At 50.3% G+C, this 21,472-nt stretch overlaps 1 protein-coding gene across 1 annotated transcript in view; it reads right to left on the bottom strand.

The window, feature by feature from the left end:
• Positions 1–400: 400 nt before the first annotated feature.
• CCDC183 (coiled-coil domain containing 183) overlaps positions 401–21,472 on the bottom strand; it is a 28,067-nt gene continuing 6,995 nt past the window's right edge. Inside the window, exons 6-14 of the mRNA XM_027829856.3 lie at positions 13,412–13,534; positions 12,700–12,828; positions 11,154–11,214; positions 9,742–9,842; positions 8,486–8,646; positions 7,486–7,651; positions 2,403–2,531; positions 1,620–1,716; positions 401–634 (exon numbers count right to left, since the gene is read on the bottom strand). Coding sequence (XP_027685657.1) covers positions 498–634; positions 1,620–1,716; positions 2,403–2,531; positions 7,486–7,651; positions 8,486–8,646; positions 9,742–9,842; positions 11,154–11,214; positions 12,700–12,828; positions 13,412–13,534 — 1,104 coding nt within the window. The 3' untranslated portion in view covers positions 401–497. The remainder of the gene's footprint in view (positions 635–1,619; positions 1,717–2,402; positions 2,532–7,485; positions 7,652–8,485; positions 8,647–9,741; positions 9,843–11,153; positions 11,215–12,699; positions 12,829–13,411; positions 13,535–21,472) is intronic.

Raw genomic sequence — 21,472 nt, 5'->3', positions numbered from 1 at the left:
GCAGCGCGGGCCGGAGCCCGGCCGCGGGGGTTGCGGGCGCTGGGCGCTCGGGTTGCCGCGCGGGCCAGGGGCTGCCTGGCCCGGCTGGGTTGTGGGTTTTCCCGTTCTCAGGAAGATGAAGGAGCCCGCTGGGCGGGTTTCACGTCCCCGCCCGCGCCCGGCGCCGGGCACGGGGCTGAGGGAGAGGGCCCGAGTCGCCTGCAGCGGGGTCGGGGTTCCCTGTCGGGGTTCCCGGGGCGAAGGGAGACGGGCCGCGGCGTGGCCTCCGGGCGGGGAGCTGGGGTAGCCCTGGCCTTCTCCTGTGGAGGTGGCTTTTTTTTTCTTTTTCTGCATTTCAAAGGTGATAACCCTACTCAGCACCTGACAGGATTGGGCCCTCACCAGCCCAGCCCCCGCGCTGAGTGGGCCTGGGCAGCATGAGGCCAGCCGAGCAAAGCGAAGAGCTTTATTAAGTCTGAAATAAATTTGCTTTTGGTGCGAGATGGTGGCACTGGGCCTTAGGTGCCTTTCCGGCCTCCTCGCTGCTTCTTCTTGGCTGCCTTGGTCATGGTTTCAATCAGGCGCATACCCTGCTTTTTGATCTCCTCCCGGTTGGGCACGTAGCTGTGGTCAATGTCAGCAAAATCAAAGGCATCTGTCAAAGGACAAAGCCTAGTGAAGCAGGCTGGGAAAGCACATGGCACTGGAGCAGCTGCTGCTTTTCAGCTCTAACACATGGGGCTAAATCCCCAGCAGAGGTCCCTAGTATTAGGGCTTATGGCGTCTTTGTAGGCCTCAAGCTGGCAGTGGGCAGCACAATCACATCAGCTTGAAGAAATCTGGTGCTATCCAGCAAAGCACAGTTGTCAGTGCATTCATTGCAAGCTACATTCCCAGTGCCTCAGACTCTGAGCTGTCAGGACTCAGCTCACTAAAATAACTGCAGTGTTGCCATCTCTCATGCCATATGATGTTTTCTATAAAGCTGCAGCTCCTGGAGCCATGTGATTATGTGTGACTCTCAGCTTTCATTTAAAAGAAACCTAAATTTCTAGCTGTAGTGGTTGCGGAATAAAGCTCAGAAACTTGAGGCTCCAACAGCAGAAGGTGAATAAACAGACCTCAACATGAATTAGTCTTTAAAATTGAATGAGGTTTAAGGCAATCTGATACCGTTGGAGGCCTGACTCCTCGTTTTTGATGGGGATAGCAATGCTATAACTAGGCTGGAGAATGGCGAGGATGTACATAGAAGGTGAGAGATATTTACCCTTGACTGGAGATTGCAGAGGAGCAGCCCATAGGATTCACCCATTTCTTACTCTTCTACCATCTTGAAATTCACTAGACTGTAGTGAGAACCCTTGGCCTTGGAGGGAGGGATGTGGCTCCCCACACACAAACCGTGTGAGCTGCAGGACTGACTGGCATCTCCAGTTTTCTAAACCAGCACCAATTTTGTGTTAGTCAATGGGGGTCCATGTCTGATCCTTCAGTGGAATGCAGTTGATGGGACTCTGAAGTTACAGAGGATGGAGAGGCTGTTGCGAATGTTGCTGAAAGCTCTCCCCAGCAGCTGGCTGGGATCTCCATTCTAACTACAGGTCCTCAGTGCTCTCCCAATTCCAAGATCTACATACCTCTAACGGCATCTTCTTCATCCTCAAAAGAAATCTTCAGGTTCTGACGCTCATTCCTTGTACTTTCCTCCAGGAAATTCCTAACTTTCACATAGGTCTGTAAAAAAACACTTCAGTTTAAATATTGCATAGGTGGGGAGGGGGGCAATGGACACAGGGTATGTCTACATTTCCAGCTGAAGAGGTAATTTCCAGGTCAAGGAGACATACCCATGTTAGCTATTTGCAAGCTAACATGCTAAACATGGAGCATAGCCGTGGAGGTGCGAGCAGTGGGTGAGGCTAGCCACTGGAGTACAATCCCATCAGAGACATGAGACGTACTCAGTGTGGCTAGTCTTAGCCTATAGCCCAGGAGGGGTCAGCCAACCTGTGTGTAAAGCACCACTAAACTCTGGAGGCTGCTGAGATCACAATGGTGCAATTCATGGCTGGGACACGGAGTCTCTGGTTGCTAGATGTTGTTTCTTGATATCCCTGATTTGCACTATTTTTACTGCACAGTGCTCAGATGCTGCTTGGCAGGGGCTTATACACACAAGTGAAAGATAAGGGCAGCTGCAATGTGCCTGGGAGCTCCTGGCAAGTTACCAGTGCAGCCCCTTTGGCTGGGCAAAGTTTGGGCATCTCCAGCCCGTCAGCACGACTGTGTTCTGGGACCTCCTCCAGGCTTTAGAGAGAGGAGACCTACTTCCTGGGGACTTCAGTAGCAGTGCCGCTGTCCTGCTGCCTGGGCCCCTCTCAGGGGAAGGCCCCCATGCCTGCCGGGGAGGAATAGCACACCTCATTGTTCTCCTCCCTGCTGAAGTTGTAGGATGGAAGGTTGGTCATGATCTTTGTCAAGTGCAGCAGCTTTGTCTCACAGAACTGCAGCTTGTCGTAAGCGTCACTGGTGTCCACGCGAATGTCACCCTAGGGGCAAGGAGACAAAGTGATACAGATGATGCTGCCTCCTGATATTTCTTCCAGGGCCAGTGTCTGGGGTGCAGAGGGAGCCAGCCAGTGGGAACAAACACCCAGGAGGTTCAGGACAGGGGATGAGAGTCCTCGGCAATTGGGGAATTGCTTGCCCAGGCTGGGTACTGGGCAGAGGGACATTTATAAAGTGCCTTTCCCCACATGGCTGCAGCCACACCAACTGTGATGTGTTTAAATTAGCATCCGAAAAGCATGTTGGATTTGTGCCCAAACAATAAGAATGGGGCATTTGCCACCTAGCTTCAGCCACACACTGAGCCACACGCTGAGCTTGGCCACCCAGTTTCAGCACTAGGCTCTGCTGAGATCCTCAACCCCCCCTGACCTTGACCTCTCCTGTTCATTCCAAGGGGCAATGAAAGCTCGTTCTGCCATCGTTGTGTACAGTGAGATTCCATGGTCATGCAGAAGCTGCAGTGCCTTCTCTGTCTGCAACTTCCACATTACTGAACACCTGAACCCCAGCCTCAGCGAAAGCAAAGGAGGCCTGGAGCCCTCCTGCTGCAGAGAAACTGCTGGGATATATATATATATCTCGGTTCTTTGCCTTTGTTTACTAGGCCTTCTACCCACACAATTCCAAAGATTCCATCGCTATTAGGGCTGTCGATTAATCTCAGTTAATTCACATGATTAACTCAAAAAAATTAATTGCGATTTAAAAAATTAATCATGATTAATCACAGTTTTAATCACAATGATAAATAATAGAATACCAATTGAAATTTATTAAGTATTTTGGATGTTTTTCTACATTTTCATATACATTGTATTCTGTGTTGTAATTGAAATCAAAGGGTATATTATTTTTTATTACAAATATTTGCACTGTAAAAATGATAAAAGAAACAGCTTTTTTCAATTCACCTCATATGTCATAAATATAAAGGGAAGGGTAACCACCTGTCTGTATACAGTGCTATAAAATCCCTCCTGGCCAGAGGCAAAACCCTTTCACCTGTAAAGGGTTAAGAAGCTAAGATAACCTCGCTTGCACCTGACCAAAATGACCAAAGCTGGGGGCGGGGAGAACAAAGGGTCTTTCTGTCTGTGCGATGCTTTTGCTGGGACCAGAGCAGGAATGCAGCCTTACAACTCCCGTAAAATTAGTAAGTAATCTAAGCTAGAAATGCGTTAGATTTTCTTTTGTTTAATGGCTTGTAAAATAAGCTGTGCTGGGTGGAATGTGTATTCCTGTTTTTGTGCCTTTTTGTAACTTAAGGTTTTGCCTAGAGGGATTCTCTATGTTTTGAATCTGATTACCCTGTAAGGTATTTACCATCCTGATTTTACAGAGGTGATTCTTTTACTTTTTCTTTAATTCAAATTCTTCTTTTAAGAACCTGATTGATTTTTCATTGTTCTTAAAATCCAAGGGTTTGGGTCTGTGTTCACCTGTACCAATTGGCGAGGATTATTAACAAGCCTTCCCCAGGAAAGGTGGTGTAGGGCATGGGGGGGATATTTTGGGGGAAGACGTCTCCAAGTGGTCTCTTTCCCTGTTCTTTGTTTAAAACGCTTGGTGGTGGCAGCATACTGTTCAAGGACAAGGCAACGTTTGTACCTTGGGGGAAGTTTTTAACCTAAGCTGGTAAGAATAAGCTTAGGGGGTCTTTCATGCAGGTCCCCACATCTGTACCTTAGAGTTCAGAGTGGGGAAGGAACCTTGACATCATACAAGTACCGTAGTGCAATCTCTTTGTCGTGAAAGTGCAACTTACAAATGTAGGGGTTTTTGTTACATAACTGCACTCAAGAACAAAACAATGTCAAACTTCAGAGCCTACAAGTCCACTCAGTCCTACTTCTTGTTCAGCCAATCGCTAAAACACACAAGTTTGTTTACATTTACAGGAGAGAATGCTACCTGCTTCTTATTTACAATGTCACCAGAAAGTGAAAATAGGCACTTGCATGGGACTTTTGTAGCTGGCATTGCAAAGTATTTACGTTCCAAATATGCTAAACATTCGTATGCCCCCTCCATGTTTAGGCCGCCATTCCAGAAGACATGCTTCCATGCTGATGACGCTCATTAAAAAAATAATGCGTTAATTAAATTTGTGACTGAACTCCTTGGAGGAGAATTGTATGTCCCCTGCTCTATTTTACCTGCATTCTGCCATATATTTCATGTTATAGCAGTCTCGGATGATGACCCAGCACATGTTCATTTTAAGAACACTTTCACTGCAGATTTGACAAAATGCAAAGAAGGTACCAATGTGAGATTTCTAAAGATAACTACAGCACTCGACCCAAGGTTTAAGAATCTGAAATGCCTTCCAAAATCTGAGAGGGACGAGGTTTGGAACATGCTTTCAGAAGTCTTAAAAGAGCAACGCTCCAATGCAGAAACTACAGAACCCGAACCACCAAAAAAAGAAAATCAATCTTGTGCTGGTGGCATCTGACTCAGATAATGAAAATGAACATGCGTCAGTGCGCACTGCTTTAGATCGTTATCAAGCAGAATCCGTCATCAGCATGGACACATGTCCTCTGGAATGGTAGTTGAAGCATGAAGGGACACATGAATCTTTAGCGCATCTGGCATGTAAATATCTTGCGACACCAGCTACAACAGTGCCATGAGAATGCCTGTTCTCACTTTCGGGTGACATTGTAAACAAGAAGCGGGCAGCATTATCTCCTGCAATGTAAACAAACTTGTTTGTCTGAGCAACTGGCTGAACAAGAAGTACGACTGAGTGGACTTGCAGGCTCTAAAATTTTACATTGTTTTATTTTTAATGTAGTTTTTTTACATAATTCTACATTTGTAAGTTCAACTTTCATGCTAAAGAGATTGCACTACAGCACTTGTATTAGGTGAATTGAAAAATACTATTTCTTTTGTTCTTATACAGTGCAAATACTTGTAATAAAAATAAATATAAAGAGAGCACTGTACACTTTGTATTCTGTGTTGTAATTGAAATCAATCTATTTGAAAATGTAAAAAACACACAAATATTTAAATAAATGGTATTCAATTATTGTTTAACCGTGCGATTAATCTCACGATTAATCGCAATGAATTTTTTTAATCGCTTGACAGCCCTAATATATATATATTGGTTCTTTGCCTTTGTTTACTAGGCCTTCTACCCACACAATTCCAAAGATATAGATATAGATATCTTTGGAATTGTGTGGGTAGAAGGCCTAGTAAACAAAGGCAAAGAACCAATTACACGACGGAATGAATTATAAATGGTTGCCTATGATTTCTGCAAATTGGAGTTGTTTATTGATCCAGAGTCCCATGTGAATATAGATGTGGTTTTTGCTGGCTCCCGGCATCTTATGATCTTATGATCGAAAGGAATCTCGACTGGCCATCGGGACCATTCTGACCTTTGGACTCTGGTATAGTATGTTTGGGGCGTGAATGTGGAGTGAGTAAGGTTTGTTTTGTAATCAGTAAAGAGCATTTAGAGTATTCTATGCAAACACTGTGTCCGGTATCTGCCTGCTTCCCATCCTGTAGAGAGACTTTATTGCGGGTCTAACAAAACCCTTCAAAATATGACCCAGACATAAACTGATGCAGGGAGGCCTGCCTGAGTCTGCAGCCAGCCAGCACGAAGCATGAGCTCTAAGTGGAGTGAACTGCCCCATTAATCTTTAGGAGGGGAATTACTGTTTGAGTGGAGGGGAAGAGAGCCCTTTTAGGTGATGTCTGCACTGCTTGCATACCCATTCTCTCATCGAGCTAGTACACATACAAATAGCTATGCAGCAGTGGCTGAGCTAATGCCAGGTGCCCCAGAGGGAATGAACTGTACAGGCAATCAAGTGATCCATCCCCTGCCGTCCAGTCCCAGCTTCTGGCTGTCAGAGGCTAGGGACACCCAGATAGGGACGCCAGAACAGGGAAGGCCAAGAAGCCATGGTTTGTCCACTTTTCGCCATGGCCCTGGCCCCCTGCCCCTTCTGTTCCCCATGAGGACCCGTCCCCCGGTCAGCTGGAACCTGACTGATAAGAGTGTCCAGGGAGCCTGGGCAGCTGTGGGGAGCTGCAGACCATCCATCTACCCAGGGCTGGGAGGCCTGAGAGCAGCTTCCAGCCTGTGTCCCCGTCTCCCAGACCCCCCACTCCAGGCAGATGGAGACTCTGCAGCTCTCCACAGTGGCATAGGCGGCTCTTTCCATGGCCCAGCTGCAGCTCTTTGGCCCCCAAGGCCCTTCCCCCAGGTCAGGCCAAAAGTTGGAGCCGGGTCGGGGTAAGAGCTGCACAGGAAGCTGTGCCCCCCCCCCCCCACTTTTAGGAAGAATCTGTCACCCCTGCACCCAGAGCATAGGGTTGCATCCCTGACCATCCTAGTTATTAGCTACCATTGGACCTCTCCCCCCTGAACTTAGCTAATTCTTTTTTGAACCCTGCTATAGTTTTGGCCTTTGGAAATGGAAAGAGCATGCAATCTGCTGTGTCTGAATGTGATGGGGTCTACAGGCCTCACACTAAACCAGGTCTGGGAGTAGAGCAATGCTGGGCTAGGCAGGTGCAGGGCACATTCCCAGTGGAGGAACAATGTAAAAGGACACTGGTAGCCCAGAAAAGCGGGGGAGACACAAGGTGGGCACACCAGGCTGACACTGAGAGCTGTACCAGAAGTGGCAACAGCTATGTGAAGGCTGCTGTAGCAGCATGGAGAGCGAGCGTGCAATACACTGCCACGAGTGAGGGAGAGTACCGCTTCTCCGTGGGAATGACAAGGTGGCGATGGTGATGTAGTGGGTTGGGGGTGAGCCTAGTTACAAGCTCCCAGAGCAAATGACATGATGCTGAAGAGGTAGGAACAGAGAGCCCTCTCCTGCCCAGCCCAGCCCAGCTCTGCACTGTGACAGGAAGGGCGGGAAGAAGGGGATTTAGGGCACATACATGGCCAGGCACAGTGATCCCGCACAGGCGAATGAGGAGGTTGTCAACGCCATTTTCAAAGCTGAGCAGAAGCTCCTGATTCTTCTGCGTTTGGGTGTGCACCTGGTGTAGCCGGACCTCTTCCTCCTCCAAATTCTTCTTCAATTCTTCCTCCAGTTTCCTAGAGCTAGAGGTTGCGCACACACGCACACACACAGAGGCACACATACACACGCATATACACACAGGCACACATGTTCCATCACACACGCACACACACAGGGCCCAGGAAGGCTGTTATTCATTCGGATTATACTTATGGAGCCCCATCCACACAGCATCTGGATGCTCTTTACGTGGCTTAGATAAGCGCTGTCAGACACTGTGCAGGAGCACACATGCCGCGAATCCTGCACCACAGCAACGTTAAAGGGCAGGCATGGAGGAAATCTAACCAGTGGGCACCTTGACCGAGATTCTGGAGCCTGCAGGTGGTGGCAGCCTGGGCCATGAAGAGCATCTTACAAGGCCTGGATTTAATGTGTTTCCGGGGGGGGCAAATTCTGGAAGTGAAGGCCTGCTGCTGAGAATGCTGTGCTCCCTCCAAGAGGGACCCTGGCTCTGCACGGCTATGCGCAGTGGCACTTGTGGGCCTCGGACACATACCAGAACCCTGTGCCCCAGATGCCATGTCACCTCTTTTGAAGCACTGCTGCAAACAGTGCTCAAGATTCCAGGGCAATCAACGATGTGCCCTGCAGAAATGCAGAGGACGAAGTGTGGGGGGGGGGGGGGGGAAGGGAGCAGGCTGTGAGGATTTAGAGGACATCAGATCCCATCCTCACACCCAGAGCACCAGTAGTTATGGGGCTGGCACCAACCATGGTAGAAAATGCACCCAATGAGCCTGAATTGCAACATGTGCCCTCCTGTCAGAAGCTAAGTCACCAGGGTGAAGACCCAGGAGCAGATGGTGGTGGCACAGAGCCCAGCCAGCACTGTGCACGGGGTAAATACGTACCTTATGGAGCTTGGGGTCTGATGGAATTTCAGCTCAGCACGTTCCAGTTCCAGCTCCTTCAGCTTGGCCTCCAGCTCCTCACGCTTCTGCTCACACTCCACTATCTGCTGTTGCAGGTTCTCCCCAGTCTTCTGCTGGGCCAGGAACCTCCCTGCGATGTCCTGGCCAGGAGGAGGCATCAAAACAAAATGCATCAGACCAGGAAGAATACAGGACCTATGAGATCCCAGCTCCACCCCCGGAGCGTGGGGGCTTCCACCAGCTAGCCAGCCACGCAAGCCTCACCCTGAAGCATGTGAGATCAGCACTGCCCAGTTACAGGGATAGTTCCCACTATTTTGGGGGATCACTGGAGGGACTCCTCAGTAGGAGCAGTGCAGCAACAAGCTGTGGCTTTGGGGTCCCACATTAGACCTCAGCAAAGCCCCTTAGATGTTGCAGGTGGCTTCTTAGCCCTTGTCTAAGGCCATCCCTGCCAACTAGGGCCTGGCATCAGTGGGCCAGATCCTGAGCACTGGAGTCACTCCTCAGTCCTTAATCAGGCAACAGTTCCAATTCAGAGCTGACTCTGATGCCTCTTTTCCCTTCGCGCACGTCCCAAGAGTCTTGTCCCTTCACGACACAGTGTCTGCTGCTACCTTAGCTCTGAAAATCAAACTGCTCTGTGAGCTGGAGCAAATGGGGAAGGGAAAGGAGCAGCACACTCTCCAGCCACTCTGGGCCAAGGCAGAAGGGGGCTCAGACAGCAGCTCCCAGCACACAGGATGCCCTGAGGGAGTCACCAGGATGCTCTCAGCAGTCAGGGCTGTTGAGAGAGACAAGCACTCAGCTCTGGGTGAGTCTGCTCAGGCTTCTGGGGATACCACTCCCTAGACTCTTCAGAGGGTCAACACGGGCATAAGCATAGTCACGCTGGTATAAATATTACATCCCCTTAGCACAGGCACACTCATGCTCCTAGCAGATCCCGGGCCTGGCAGCCAGGACAGGACAGGGACATGGGCAGGGCATGGGGGAAGCTATCCACACCCAGGGGCGCCGGAACAATTTGTACAGTGGGGGTGCTAAGAGCCACTGAACCAAACTGTAAACCCTCTATATGATGGAAACCACTTCAAGCCAGGGGGTGCAGCAGCAACCCCTGAACCCGTAGTTCCAGCACCTATGCCCACACAGGACAGGAGCTTTCGGCTCCAGGGCTGACAATCCAGCATTACCTCCCTAGTAGCAAAGCCCCCAAGCCCTGAGTGCCTTACCCAGAGGTGTGAGCACTGCACTGCACACTTTATCTCGTCTACATCAGATGTCACTTGGTCTTGATACTCAATCTGGGCTTTGGAGGCCTCCAGCTTTGCACCTAGGCATGGGGAGGAAGCAGCAGAGAGAATACCAAAGTTATATCCCCCAGCCTGGGGCAGGCTTGGTGGCCAGAGGAGGGGATGGAACAGGGCAGGTGTGCAGGGGGTCACAGAATGACATCCAAACAATGGCCAGGGATTGGAGCAGCAGGAATGAAGAATCTATGGGCAAGGTATAAAATAACAACTGAGTTCAGATAAGAGCTAAAGAGACATTCCGTAAAACCTCCCAGAACTCCCCCCCACCAAACACACACAAATCTACAGCAACATGGCAGGGGACAACCCACTTGACAAATGAAACACTAGGTTAAGCATTCCAATACAAAGACAGGATCTCATTAGCTAATCATGTCCTGCTCCTAGCAAGGTCTGTCTCCCTCTTTAATGCCACCCTTGAGCCAGGTCCGTCTGTCCGTCCCCATGCAGGGCCAAAGAAGAAAAACCCTTCCTGGTATGCAGGGGCACAGAGGTAGCTCCCCGAGGTGTAGTGACAACCGTGTCAAAAGGACCAAGTATCACTATTAAATTTGTACGGGGTTTCCTGGTTCTGCTTGCAGACTAGCTAGGCTAAGGGGGCTCTGTGCAAGGGAAGTGTGCAATCTGGCCCTTGAGTGGCCAGTCTGCAGCCAGCCAGTCTAGAGTGAGGTGGAGTAAGTTGTGTCTCTCTGCCACAGGGAGCAGCCTGCTTTGTCTCTCTCTTGTTTTTGTTCTTGTGTGTTATTGTTCTGGATTCTAAGAAATAAAGTGGTTTGACGTTACAACTTCCAGCAAGAGTATTTATGGTTTTTATCTAACTGCTCTATGTGTGTTCCATGAATATAACACTCCCCACACAGTGGTGCCCCACCAAGAGGCTTAAGTGATGCAGGGAGCCTGGGGTTGCGCTGAATTTCACCCAGGCTTGGGGTCAGTGCTGTCCCCAACGACCTCAGCAAGAGCATGATGAGGTCGCATGGGAGCAGACATCTCCCATCCAGAGCTGCCAGTGATGAATACTCATTGAGTGTGTTCTCTGGGAAGAGACCTCAGGCAGAAGAGAAATAGCCACTCCCAGAAACCAGGATTGCCCATCTCCAAGCTGGACATCCACACCCCCTGCCTGACACCCTGCCTCAGGCAGCAGCCAACACCTGTTTTCAGTGGCCTTGGGATGCTGCCTGAGCCCTCAGCAGGCTGCACCCTGGAGCAGCTCCCGGAGTTACGAATGCTGAGCCACCAGGGTAGTGGGCTCCAGTCCTTCCTCTCCATCAGCATGTGCACAGCAGAGGAAGCTTCCAGTAGCAGGCCTGGCCGAAATGCAACCTCACCTTTCAGCGACTCACGCGATATCAAGACTGGGAAATCCACATTGAGCTCTCGCCTGGCTTGCTGCAAGGGAATTAGAAGCAACTGAATGATTCACCGAAAAGCCTGGGAGGAAAAGAGGCACCTGGACCATGCCAAGCCAACATGGCCTCAGGGAAGAGCCAACCCAAGAGATTGGGTCCCTGGTAATGATCCAGACATGTAGCTTCTCTCAGCCGGGGGGATCCCAAAGCACTTTATAGACAGGGGCCAGGTTCTGGCTAGATTAGGTGCTTATCTGGCCCCCATCACCACAGTGTCTGGCTGCCTCCCAATCTCTAATGTTTTTACCCTGTGCGGCAGTGCAGGAGTATTATCCCCATTGTACAGACGAGGAGCTGAGGCCCAAGGACTTGCCTATGGTCACCCAAGGTATCTGTGGAGGAGCAGGCAGGTGAATGCAGGTCTTCCAATTCCTAGGTCAGCACCTGAACCACGGGATGATCCTTCCCGTCAGATCTCACGTTCACCAGTGTAACTCCAGAGTAAATCCACTGACGCCTCCCAGTCTGAGGCCCCTTGTACCTTGCATTGTCGCTGACACCAGGGATGAGAAACTGTAAAATGCCACTGTTGTGTTTCACACCCACTCTGCCAAGGTGTCAGTCCTGACACAAGTGTAGGGTCACAGGGATCAGGCCCAGCCCACGTGGCCATCACTCATTGAGCCAATGCACCCATCCTGCACCAGCGACCTCCTGCAGCTTTCTGGCTCGGCAGAGAAGGACAATTTCTCCAAGGGACCCTGAAGGGGGAGCCTTAAGTAGGTGAATGTCATTACCCAAGCTGGGGCCTGCCCGGCACCAGGGATAACAACTCATTTCTGGTATGAGGAAGAGGATGGTCCTACAGTTATAGTACAGCGCTAGGACTCCTGGGTCCTAGTCCCAGCTCTGCCACAGGCTCATTTTGTGACCCTGCAGAAGTCACTGTCCCTCTCTGTGCCTCAGTTTCCACACCTGTAAAGTGGGGATAATGGTACTGATCTACCTCACGGGAGGTTGAGAGGCTTCATTCTTTCTGTTTGAAGACCCATGACTGGAAGGAGTGATGAGGGCAAAGGATGATTGTAACCAAGAGCCAGGACTTGGGTTTCTGGCTCATCCAAAGAGCACCATTTCCAGCAGCAGCCCTGCTGACTCACAGGAGAGAATCGCTTAGGACAGGTCCATCTGCAGCGGCTGGAGTCAGGGCAAGGGCTACATTACCCACACTGCTCCTCGTGGAGTTCACTCTCCCACCCAAGCACTGGCTGTGCTTAGCTTCTGGGAGCTGAAGAGACCCCAGCCCAACGCTGCACTTCACATTGGATTCCATAAGTCAAGCCACAGGAGTTGATGTTCACTGGGCAGCTGCTCACCCCAAAGGCATCCTGTGCTAGGGGCTGTCAGGGTCGAGAAGGCCGTCAATATTCCCCTGCTGGGGTGAACTTCCCATTCATGATCCCCAAGCCAGGCACACAGCGTGAGCTCACTTGCCCTTCTGCGCCCATAGCTCACGTGGACTCACCACTCTCCTGTGCCGCTCGCTCGCATCCTTGACCCGGATCCTGTCGATCTGCTTCTTTTGGAAGTTTAGGGAATTCTCCCTGAACTTTCTCTCTGCAATGAACTCAGTTTCCATATTGATCATGTCCGCCTGGAGTGTGGCACAGTCAGGGAAGGGAATAACAATCATCACATCAATAAAGCCTCTTCCATGCCAAAATACTGCACAAGCTGCATCCCCATAGCACTGCTACAATGCAGCCACCTCTGGGGCAGAGGGTGGCAGACAACTGGCCCATAGTGCACTTCACAGCATGGCCAAGGATGCCTCGGCAAGCCCCTACATCCTATGAAATGTGCCGTGGGATCTTTAGAGCCTGGGCAGGGCAGCCAGGGCCTCAGCTTTTAAGGTCTTTTCCAAAAGATTCTCCACAAAATAAACTGCCAGGGACACTGAAGCAGCCAGGGTTTGAACCCGTCTGGGTATTTCATACCTAGTACTTTCAGCAAGCTGTCCCCAGCACCCAGGTGTGGGGTGGCTCTAGGGCAGGGGGAGCCTGGTGGGCACTGGAATCCCCCACTCCGTTTGTTCTGCTCTTTATGGCAAGAAAATTAACCAGAGTAGGGGCCTAAGTCATTCCTGGAAAGGTCACTGCATGCAACAGACGCTGCAGCCCTTGAGCCAGGACCTCTCCCAACATACCCAGTACCTGATTCCCAAGCAGAGTTCTCACCTTGGCTGCTTCTGTCGCTTCGGTGGCATCCACAGCCATCAGTCTCATGCCCTTCAGCTCCACCTGGTAGACATCTACCATGTGCTGAAGGACGTTCAGCTGCAAAGGGAGCTGGGCTAATTCCTACGCACAGAGACACAGACAGCAATTCTCATGACCTATAGCACGTGCTGGTGCAGTACAACCCTGTGCCCCCACCCAGCATAATGGAGAATAGGGGAACCAGCTCTGGAATCAACAAGGAACTCAACGGCAAAACTCCTGGGCCAGATTCTCGCCTGCATAATATGGGTACGGGGAAGGGGCGTTGTATGCTAAGGGACCACAGACCAACTAAGAACAACTGTAAGGGAGCAAAGTTTCACCCCATCCTACTCTGCTTCCCCTCACTCCCATTACATCTCCTCTCTCTCCTGACACAGCCCCTATGTTGGTGGGGCAGAGCCGGCTCCAAAGAAATTCCCATCTGGCCAGATCATACCCCACCTAGTACCACTCATGTCATGGCTGTAAAGAACAGGGACTTGGGGTGCTTTTAGCTCCCCAGAATTTAGGGATTGCATTAATAAATCAAGGAGGCACAGAGTTTGGAACCAGAGCTCGTTTAGCTCACAAATTTAGTCCTGGCACAAAACTGCTCACAAAAACATAAAACAGGAATAAAAAGAACAATTTACAAATGTGAAAAAGTTGCAAACAATGATTTTTGCTCTGCATTGCTTGCAATGAATTCTTCTGCAACATCTGTAAATTATCAGCTTTGTCCTTGTGTACATGTAAAAAATCACACACCGTTGAGCTGTGATTGTCCCATTGTGGATCAAAGCCATAGTTTAACACGCTGAAGAGTGCTGAAACTACCTTCACTTACACCATTGGTTGCTGTTCCAGCAAAATCAGGTATATCAACTTCACTGCTTTGGAAAACAGCCAATGTTTGGTTTGGCAGAGCAAGCTGAGATATTTATGAACAGCCTTCACCAATCTTTCTGTAAGATGACAGTTGACTTGAAATAGATGAGGCTGAGTAACCAGTTGATCATGGTCGAAATCGGAACCATACCTCTGTAGCACATCTTGAAATTGCGTCCCTGTTACAGTTTGTGTTGTTATGAGCGTCTTATTTTTAATAATTTGTAGCCTCTCTGTTCAAATCTTGATTGAACACTAAACGTTGTAAAATAAATTACTTTGAAGTAGATGTACTTATCAAATTTCTTTGTGTATTTGGGTAGCTGAGTTCACCTGTTCCTATTTGCATTTTCTTCAGAACTTTTCTCTTTCTTGGAAGCTTGTGCCTTCTATCTTCAATTTCAAACTTCTCTGGCAAATTTTCTCCCAGAGTAAGTTGTAGTTTTCATCCGATTGGATGGACTGAAGTGAATTCAGTGTCATTTTCATATGGGATTGACCTTCTATTGCTGAAACGTCTGACCCTTGCAGAATATGATACATTGTCTACTGTTTTAGGACTTCTCAACCTAGTTCAATACCAAGAGGAAATTTAACTTTTCCATTTGAATTCTGAGCTCCAATTTCAGGATCTTTCATTGCGTCCTTTGCAACCTCTCAAGTTGTCCACAGCGAAAAGTAGCTCTCAAATGAAGCCAATGCTTCTGCACAGAGAGTCCATTGCTGGACAGAGGACACAGATGTTTGGTGGTGTACTGAACACTTCATATTTTATGTCCTGAAGTACAGCATCTTGTTGGGGTGACTTTTTTACATCATTTTGTAATTTTATAAGTGGTTTCAAGAGTATCTTTCAGGATAGAATTGTCACAGACATTGCAATCCCATGCAGTAGCTTTGGGGATCATTGTATTAAACTTATGAATGGTTTCTATATGTTTGTGTTCTGCTCCGGGGGAAGGTTACCACAGCGCCTCCAGGAACTAAAAACAGAGGGCGTGGTTACTCCTGGGGATTGGAAACAACCCCAAAGAAGCACCACCCTGGGATGGTTTGCATATACTGGCTCATGCTGGGTTTTCCACAGATTAGAAAACAAAGAAAGGGTTTTTGGTATAAAAGGATGAGCTTGAACTGATCCAGGCCCTTCTCTCCAATCTGGCAAATGGATGTGAACTTTTGTCCAAGGGGCCCCAATCCTGCTGAAGGGTTGGGAGGACCTTGACCTTTGCCCCAAAAGACTGAGGGTGACTCCTGGTATATTTAGTGGGTGTTTACATCTGTTTACTGTTTTTATACTTTTTCTCTGTGATGCTTTTACCTCAAGAATAAAGGTGCTTGCCTAGAAAGAGCTGGGTTATAGCTTGTAAGTGTTGACAGTACACTGGTCATTGCCTTCAGAGACAAAGCAAAGCACAGGGACTGGCCTGCAGGCAGACTGGCTTGCTGAGTATACCACAGTGGAAGGCAGGGAGCTGTGCAGAATTAAACCCCCACTCTCCCAGGCAGAATGAAGTGGGACAAAGGACCGTGTCCAGAGACAGGTGATGGCTGGAAGCCTGAAACTTTAAGTGCACGCCCTCCAGGGGGAATACAGGTGCAGTTACCTCTGAAACTGCAACAAGTATTATTTTTAATAGCATCCTGACATGCTTATGATTCCTCCTGTTGAAATCTGGTTGCTGCACCTGATACAACCTGGCATATTAATGGCACCAACCCAGCATTGTCCATGACAGTTGTTGATCCTCAGATTTAGGCACAATAATACCTTTAATAACTGATACCATTACCTCTGTCAATGTGCAGGCCACATTGTACAATCCAATGAACTCCTCATGCACATTCGTCTCATCACCGACATATTGTAGGCATAAGGCCACTTGCTCTTTGTTGGAGAAATCCATGGTTTCATCCATCATCACTGTACACCTCTGCCCAGAAACCCTCTCAGAAATCTGCCTTCCCACTTTAAGAGCCACCATGTCTATTAGCTCATTTTTAATAACTGAGCTTGGGAATTTGTCTTGACTCTTTTTCAGCCCCTTTGAAATACCAGAATCACATTCTGTCTGCAAGCAATACAGCTGAATACAGCTACAGTTGAACTCTCCAGGTAAGGCCCATTTTTGGGTTGTTCAGTATAAGGGTCTTCCAATGCAAGTCCCTGTCTGGCAAGATACCACGTATGACTTAGTATTTCCATTAGGATCTTCTGGTTTTATTCTTTCTTCTGAGAGTACTGAAAACTTAGCATGACCCTGACATTCTCTGGGTCTTTTGAAGAACATCAACCACTGAGCCACTGAAAACCATGAAACCAAGATGAGCAGAGAGAACAGCCTTTTCCCCAAAGGGATCTGCAGGGAAAGACTTATGTCATGGCTGATGAGATGTCTCAGAAATGCTAGCGGGCGTTTGGTTTCTGTTACAGATGATAGTGAGACAGCTTAGTTTTATAATCAGCAGGGATTGATCCACTCCTTGGTTGGAAGCGTTGGTTCCTCCTGTTTTAAGTGATTTCATTTCAGCCTTGAAAATATCCACTTTGTTTCTGTACTTCATGCAGTCACTGCTCACTTAATGAGAATGGCATAGGATTGCAGAATTGAAACACACACACACAATCTCTCCTGGTAAATTGAAACATTTAGATGGCCTCTTGGTTTCTGAGTCACTGTGTACTTTAGAGGTCCGTCTAGAAGGAGGCAGAAGGAAGAAAGGGAACACCAACACCTGATCTGTTGGTTACTGAATGTAAGGGGACTGTTGGCCCCTTACTAAAACTCATGAGGTTTTTTTGGTTGGCCATCTCCCAGTACCAAAAGGAAGGGGAAGGGAAGGTGGGAAATCAGGACCCTGAGACTGACAGTCCCCAGGAGCAATGGGGAGAGGCCAATGCTTCAGGTCAGCCTGATTGACAAGGTGGGTGGGCTAATGAGGGAATCAGAAGACTAGGGGGGTCCTGTCCTCCAGGTGAGCTGGAATTGCCTGGGTCGGACAGCGTTGGGCCAAGATAAGGGGAGAGCAGGGGCCCGAGCTGAGCTGTGGAGCAGGGCCGTGTCAGCCAGAGAAGCAGCCCAGGGAGCAGACCTGCACTGGGAGCAGAGCCACAGCGACCAGAGCAGAGGGGCCAGAGGAGCAGCCCAGGGAGCTGCGTTGAAGGCAGAGCAGCATCAGGGCTGTGGCACAGTGGGGCTGGGGCAGGGGCTGGAGCAGTCTGGAGCTGGGTGCAGGGAGCTGCTGGGAAGAGTGATGGGGGACCCTGGGCAGGGGGCCTAGCGCAAGGAGACACCCCCAGCCAGAGGCCTTGCAGGCCAGACTTAGAGGGGGAATGTAACCCCGATGGGGGAGCGGGGCTGACGCTGGGAAGAAGGGCCCTGCCACCTGGAGCCTGAGGGCATGTGGCCACCGCCAGAGCAAGTGTCCAACCCGCAGCATCCCTGCAGCACTGCCAGGGCCTGGGCAGGGGCTTGGGCTGGGGGAGGGACAGACTGTGAACTGCCCGGACGCTCCAGAGACGCTGGTTGTGATGTCCCCAGACCAGAGAGCGGGGTGACGGGTTTTCCTTTCACCTTTCCCATTTTTTCCTTATTTTTAAAACTGATTCCTATTTAATAAATTGTATTTGCTTTGAACTGTATGGAACGACCAGTGGGTCAGGGAAGCATGCAGAGTACAGAGAGCACCCCGGAGTGGGGACACCCTAGTCTCTGTCCTGCGTGACCACGACAAGCTGGGGGGTCGAGCCCCCCAGGAATCCTGGACCCAGACTTGTTGGGGTTATGAGGACTCTGCCACCCAGGAGAGTGGAAGGGGAGTCCTCGAGGTCAGGCAGGCCTCGGGGTAAAGGGAGTGGGAGCGAGGACTCAGATCCTTTCGCTAGCCCACTTCACTGGGGTAGTGTATAAGCAGGGAAATTCCCCACACTAGTGGGACCATTCCCCCGCTTACGGCTTTGCTCAGGGGCCAGTAGACCTAGTGGTCAATCTGCAGGCAGTCTCTCCGAGCCTTGAGGCAGTTCTTCCAGGCACTCTGGGGGCCCAGCAGCCAACCCACAGTTCGTCACCTGCCACCCAGGAGGCCAGGGGAAGAGAGAAGGAAGCACAGGACGACCTGGCCCCTCCTTGTCCCCCAGGTCTGGCCCAGGGCCCAAGCAGAGAGAGGCAAGGGGTGACTCAGTCCCTTCCAGCTGCCACTCCAGCTCAGCCTCCCCTGGGCCACTTCCTACCTTCCCTGTTTCCCTTCTGTTTGGGGCATGGCTCCAGCCTTATGTCTACACAGTCTTGCTAGTTGAGGGCTTTAGCTGAGGTGGGGGGATGTTTCCCAGCTCACCCGCAGAGTCCAGTAGCCCCCCCTGAGTTGCAGGAAGGGGATTCTGGGTGAGTCTGACTCACAGTCCCAGTCCTTCCCCGATCCATCGCTCGCTCAGTGGCTGCAGCCAGTCTTTCCTCCTTGCACGCTCCCCACGCCCTCCTGCCAGATGGCCAGGGCTCCATGCCCAGCAGCTGTTGGGGGAAAGGCCTTCTTGGCCCAATACTGCTCCCCCACTCCTCTGCCCTTAGTGGGGGCTGTCTTACGCTGCGAAGCCACTCTTCTGTTCTCTTTACATGGCCCTCGGGTGCCTCCTCAACCAGCGACTCTGACAAGAGGAGGGAAGCTGGAGCCCTTTGCCCCCCAGGCATGATGGCACTGGGCCAGAGGCTGCACAAGAACAGGTGAAGGATCCTGGCACTTAGATGTCTGGCCTGGCCTCCCCTATCCCTTTGTGAAAAGAGCACATGCAACTCGGCACAGGGCAGGAAAAAGAGAAGAGCCAGTCAGGTGGCTCTGGGAGCCAGCCCCAGAGGAATGGCCACTGGCTGGACCTGTCTCAGGTCTCCTTCATGAGAGAGGATCTGGATTCCAAAGTCCTTGTGCACCGAAGAAGAGAGAAGAGAGCTGCAGGAAGAGGGGGAGAAGCACAGATGGGGGTCTCAGAATTCCCCCTCACAAGAAGAAGAGACCCTGCTTGCTGAGCCATTTCCCAGCCAGGGAAGAAAGGAGTCTGAGCCTGGCACAGGAGAAACCTTCCCCATCCCTGATGACCAAGGGCCAGCTAATACCAAGGGACATGAAGCAACCCTCAGAGTCCCCCCTGGATTCAAGAGAACAGAGTTATCAGCAGACTGTGCCTACTACAATAATTACATCATGTCAGAATGAGAATCTGCAGCTGTTGTTTGATTATTTTTCACTCTAGCCCTCTTCCCTTCCCCCTCTAAATAGATAGGCCTTGTCTACCCCTGCAGACGGTGCAAAGGGGCAGAACGGGAGCTGAGACTCTGGATCTTCAAAATACAGTTGTGTTTTCCAAACAGCTCCATACAGGATACTTTGTTGTCCTCTCCTTGAAGCGTTACCCCCTGCAATGCTGCACACCACCTGCTTCTGGTTTCTCAATGCCTGCCAGACTGCAAATCACACCCCCAGCAGCTCCTGGCTTTCTCATTGCAGCATTGCCCAGCCCATGCTTTGCAATAACAGACACTACAGCAGAGGTTCTCAAACTGTGGTCTGCGGACCACCAGTGGTCCACGAGCTCCATGCAGCTGGTCCGCAGATAGTTCCCTCTAAGGTGCGCGCCTGGGTGGCCGCACACAAGAGGATGAAGGGCCACCCACCTAATTAGTGGAGCCGCGCAGGCGTGGCTCCACTAATTAGGTGCTTGGATCCTGGGGAAGATGCACATGTAAGGTGAGGTGGTGGTCATGGGGGGCAGGGGGCAGTGGGGAGAGAAGGGGGGGGTGGGAGGAATTTGGGAAGTACAGTTCTCTGGTGGCCAGAGAAAAAGGTGACCTTCCCCAGCTTCAGAGCTGCAGCTGCTGGGGAGAGACGGCCCTCCTTCCCAGCCCCAGCTCGGGGGCTGCCGCGGCAGGGAAGAGAGGGAGAGACCCTCCTCCTTCTTTTCCAGCTCCAGCTTGGGGGCTGCTGCGGCGGGGGAGAGAGGGCACATCCATTGCATTAGAAAGATAAGACTACTGGTATTAAAATATGAGTTTTGTACTTTTATTTGTAGAACAAAAAAAGGGTAATTATTAAGGGGTTTTTTTTATATAGCGCTTTTATCCAAAGCACTTAACAATAGTTAGCTAACGTTACAAACAACATTTGGAAAGATCATTAAGTAGTCCGCCAAGACCCTCAGCAATGTCCAAGTGGTCCGCAAAAAAAAAGTTTGAGAACCACTGCGCTACAGATTTCTCGCCACATCACTGCATGGAGTGCACACTGCAGATTCCTCACTGCATAACTTCATGGATTGCACACTGCAGATTCCTCACCGCAGCACTGCATGGACTGCACACTGCAGATTCCTCACCGCAGCATTGCATGGCTTGCACAGTGCTGATTCCTCACCGCAGCGCTGCATGGACTGCACACTGCAGATTCCTCACCGCAGCATTGCATGCCTTGCACAGTGCTGATTCCTCACCGCAGCACTGCATGGACTGCACACTGCAGATTTGTCTCCACACCACTGCGTGGACTGTTCTCGGCACACTGAATCTCAGAGATGTCTGCATTTATCGACACAAACTGGTAACATGCATTGCTTGGATTTTTTAACAAGACACTGTTTACACCAACATTCAGCATTGGTGACTTCCCAGGACATGAATGTCTGATTGCCTTTTAGACCAAAAATGCCTTTCCCAAGAGGAGCCTATTATGATCTGCTGACTTCACCATGTTCCCCAATTCTAAAGCTCTCAATCCAGAATGAAAACACATCAGCAGGACTGCGGCTTTTCCAAACACGCGCCAATCATGTTACTTTTTTGGCAGCCCCAGCTTGCACCCTGCTGTGGAGACATGTAAGGACAATAGGCAGCTTCTCCAAAGAGATAGGTTTGCCACCCGTCCGGTTTTCTCCCAGACAATCCGAGTTTCAGCTCGTGTGTCTCGGTGCCATTGGACAGGCCCTGGTGTCCGGTGTTTTGATCTGTGAAGAAGGTGGCAACCCGAGGTAGAAGGAAGGAGGCAGCTCAGCAGCAGCTGCCGCCGCTGCCTCCTGCAGTTTGTGGCGGCACATGGTGCTCAGGGCAGGGCCCTGGGGGAAGAGGTGGAGCAGGGCGGAGCCTTGGGGGAAGAGGCGAAGAGGGGCAG

This window comes from Chelonia mydas, chromosome 16 (assembly GCF_015237465.2).
Source record: "Chelonia mydas isolate rCheMyd1 chromosome 16, rCheMyd1.pri.v2, whole genome shotgun sequence".
In the NCBI taxonomy this organism is placed as follows: domain Eukaryota; kingdom Metazoa; phylum Chordata; order Testudines; family Cheloniidae; genus Chelonia; species Chelonia mydas.
The sequence above is the reverse complement of the archived record's forward strand: the minus strand, read 5'-3'. Positions and strand labels throughout refer to the sequence as shown.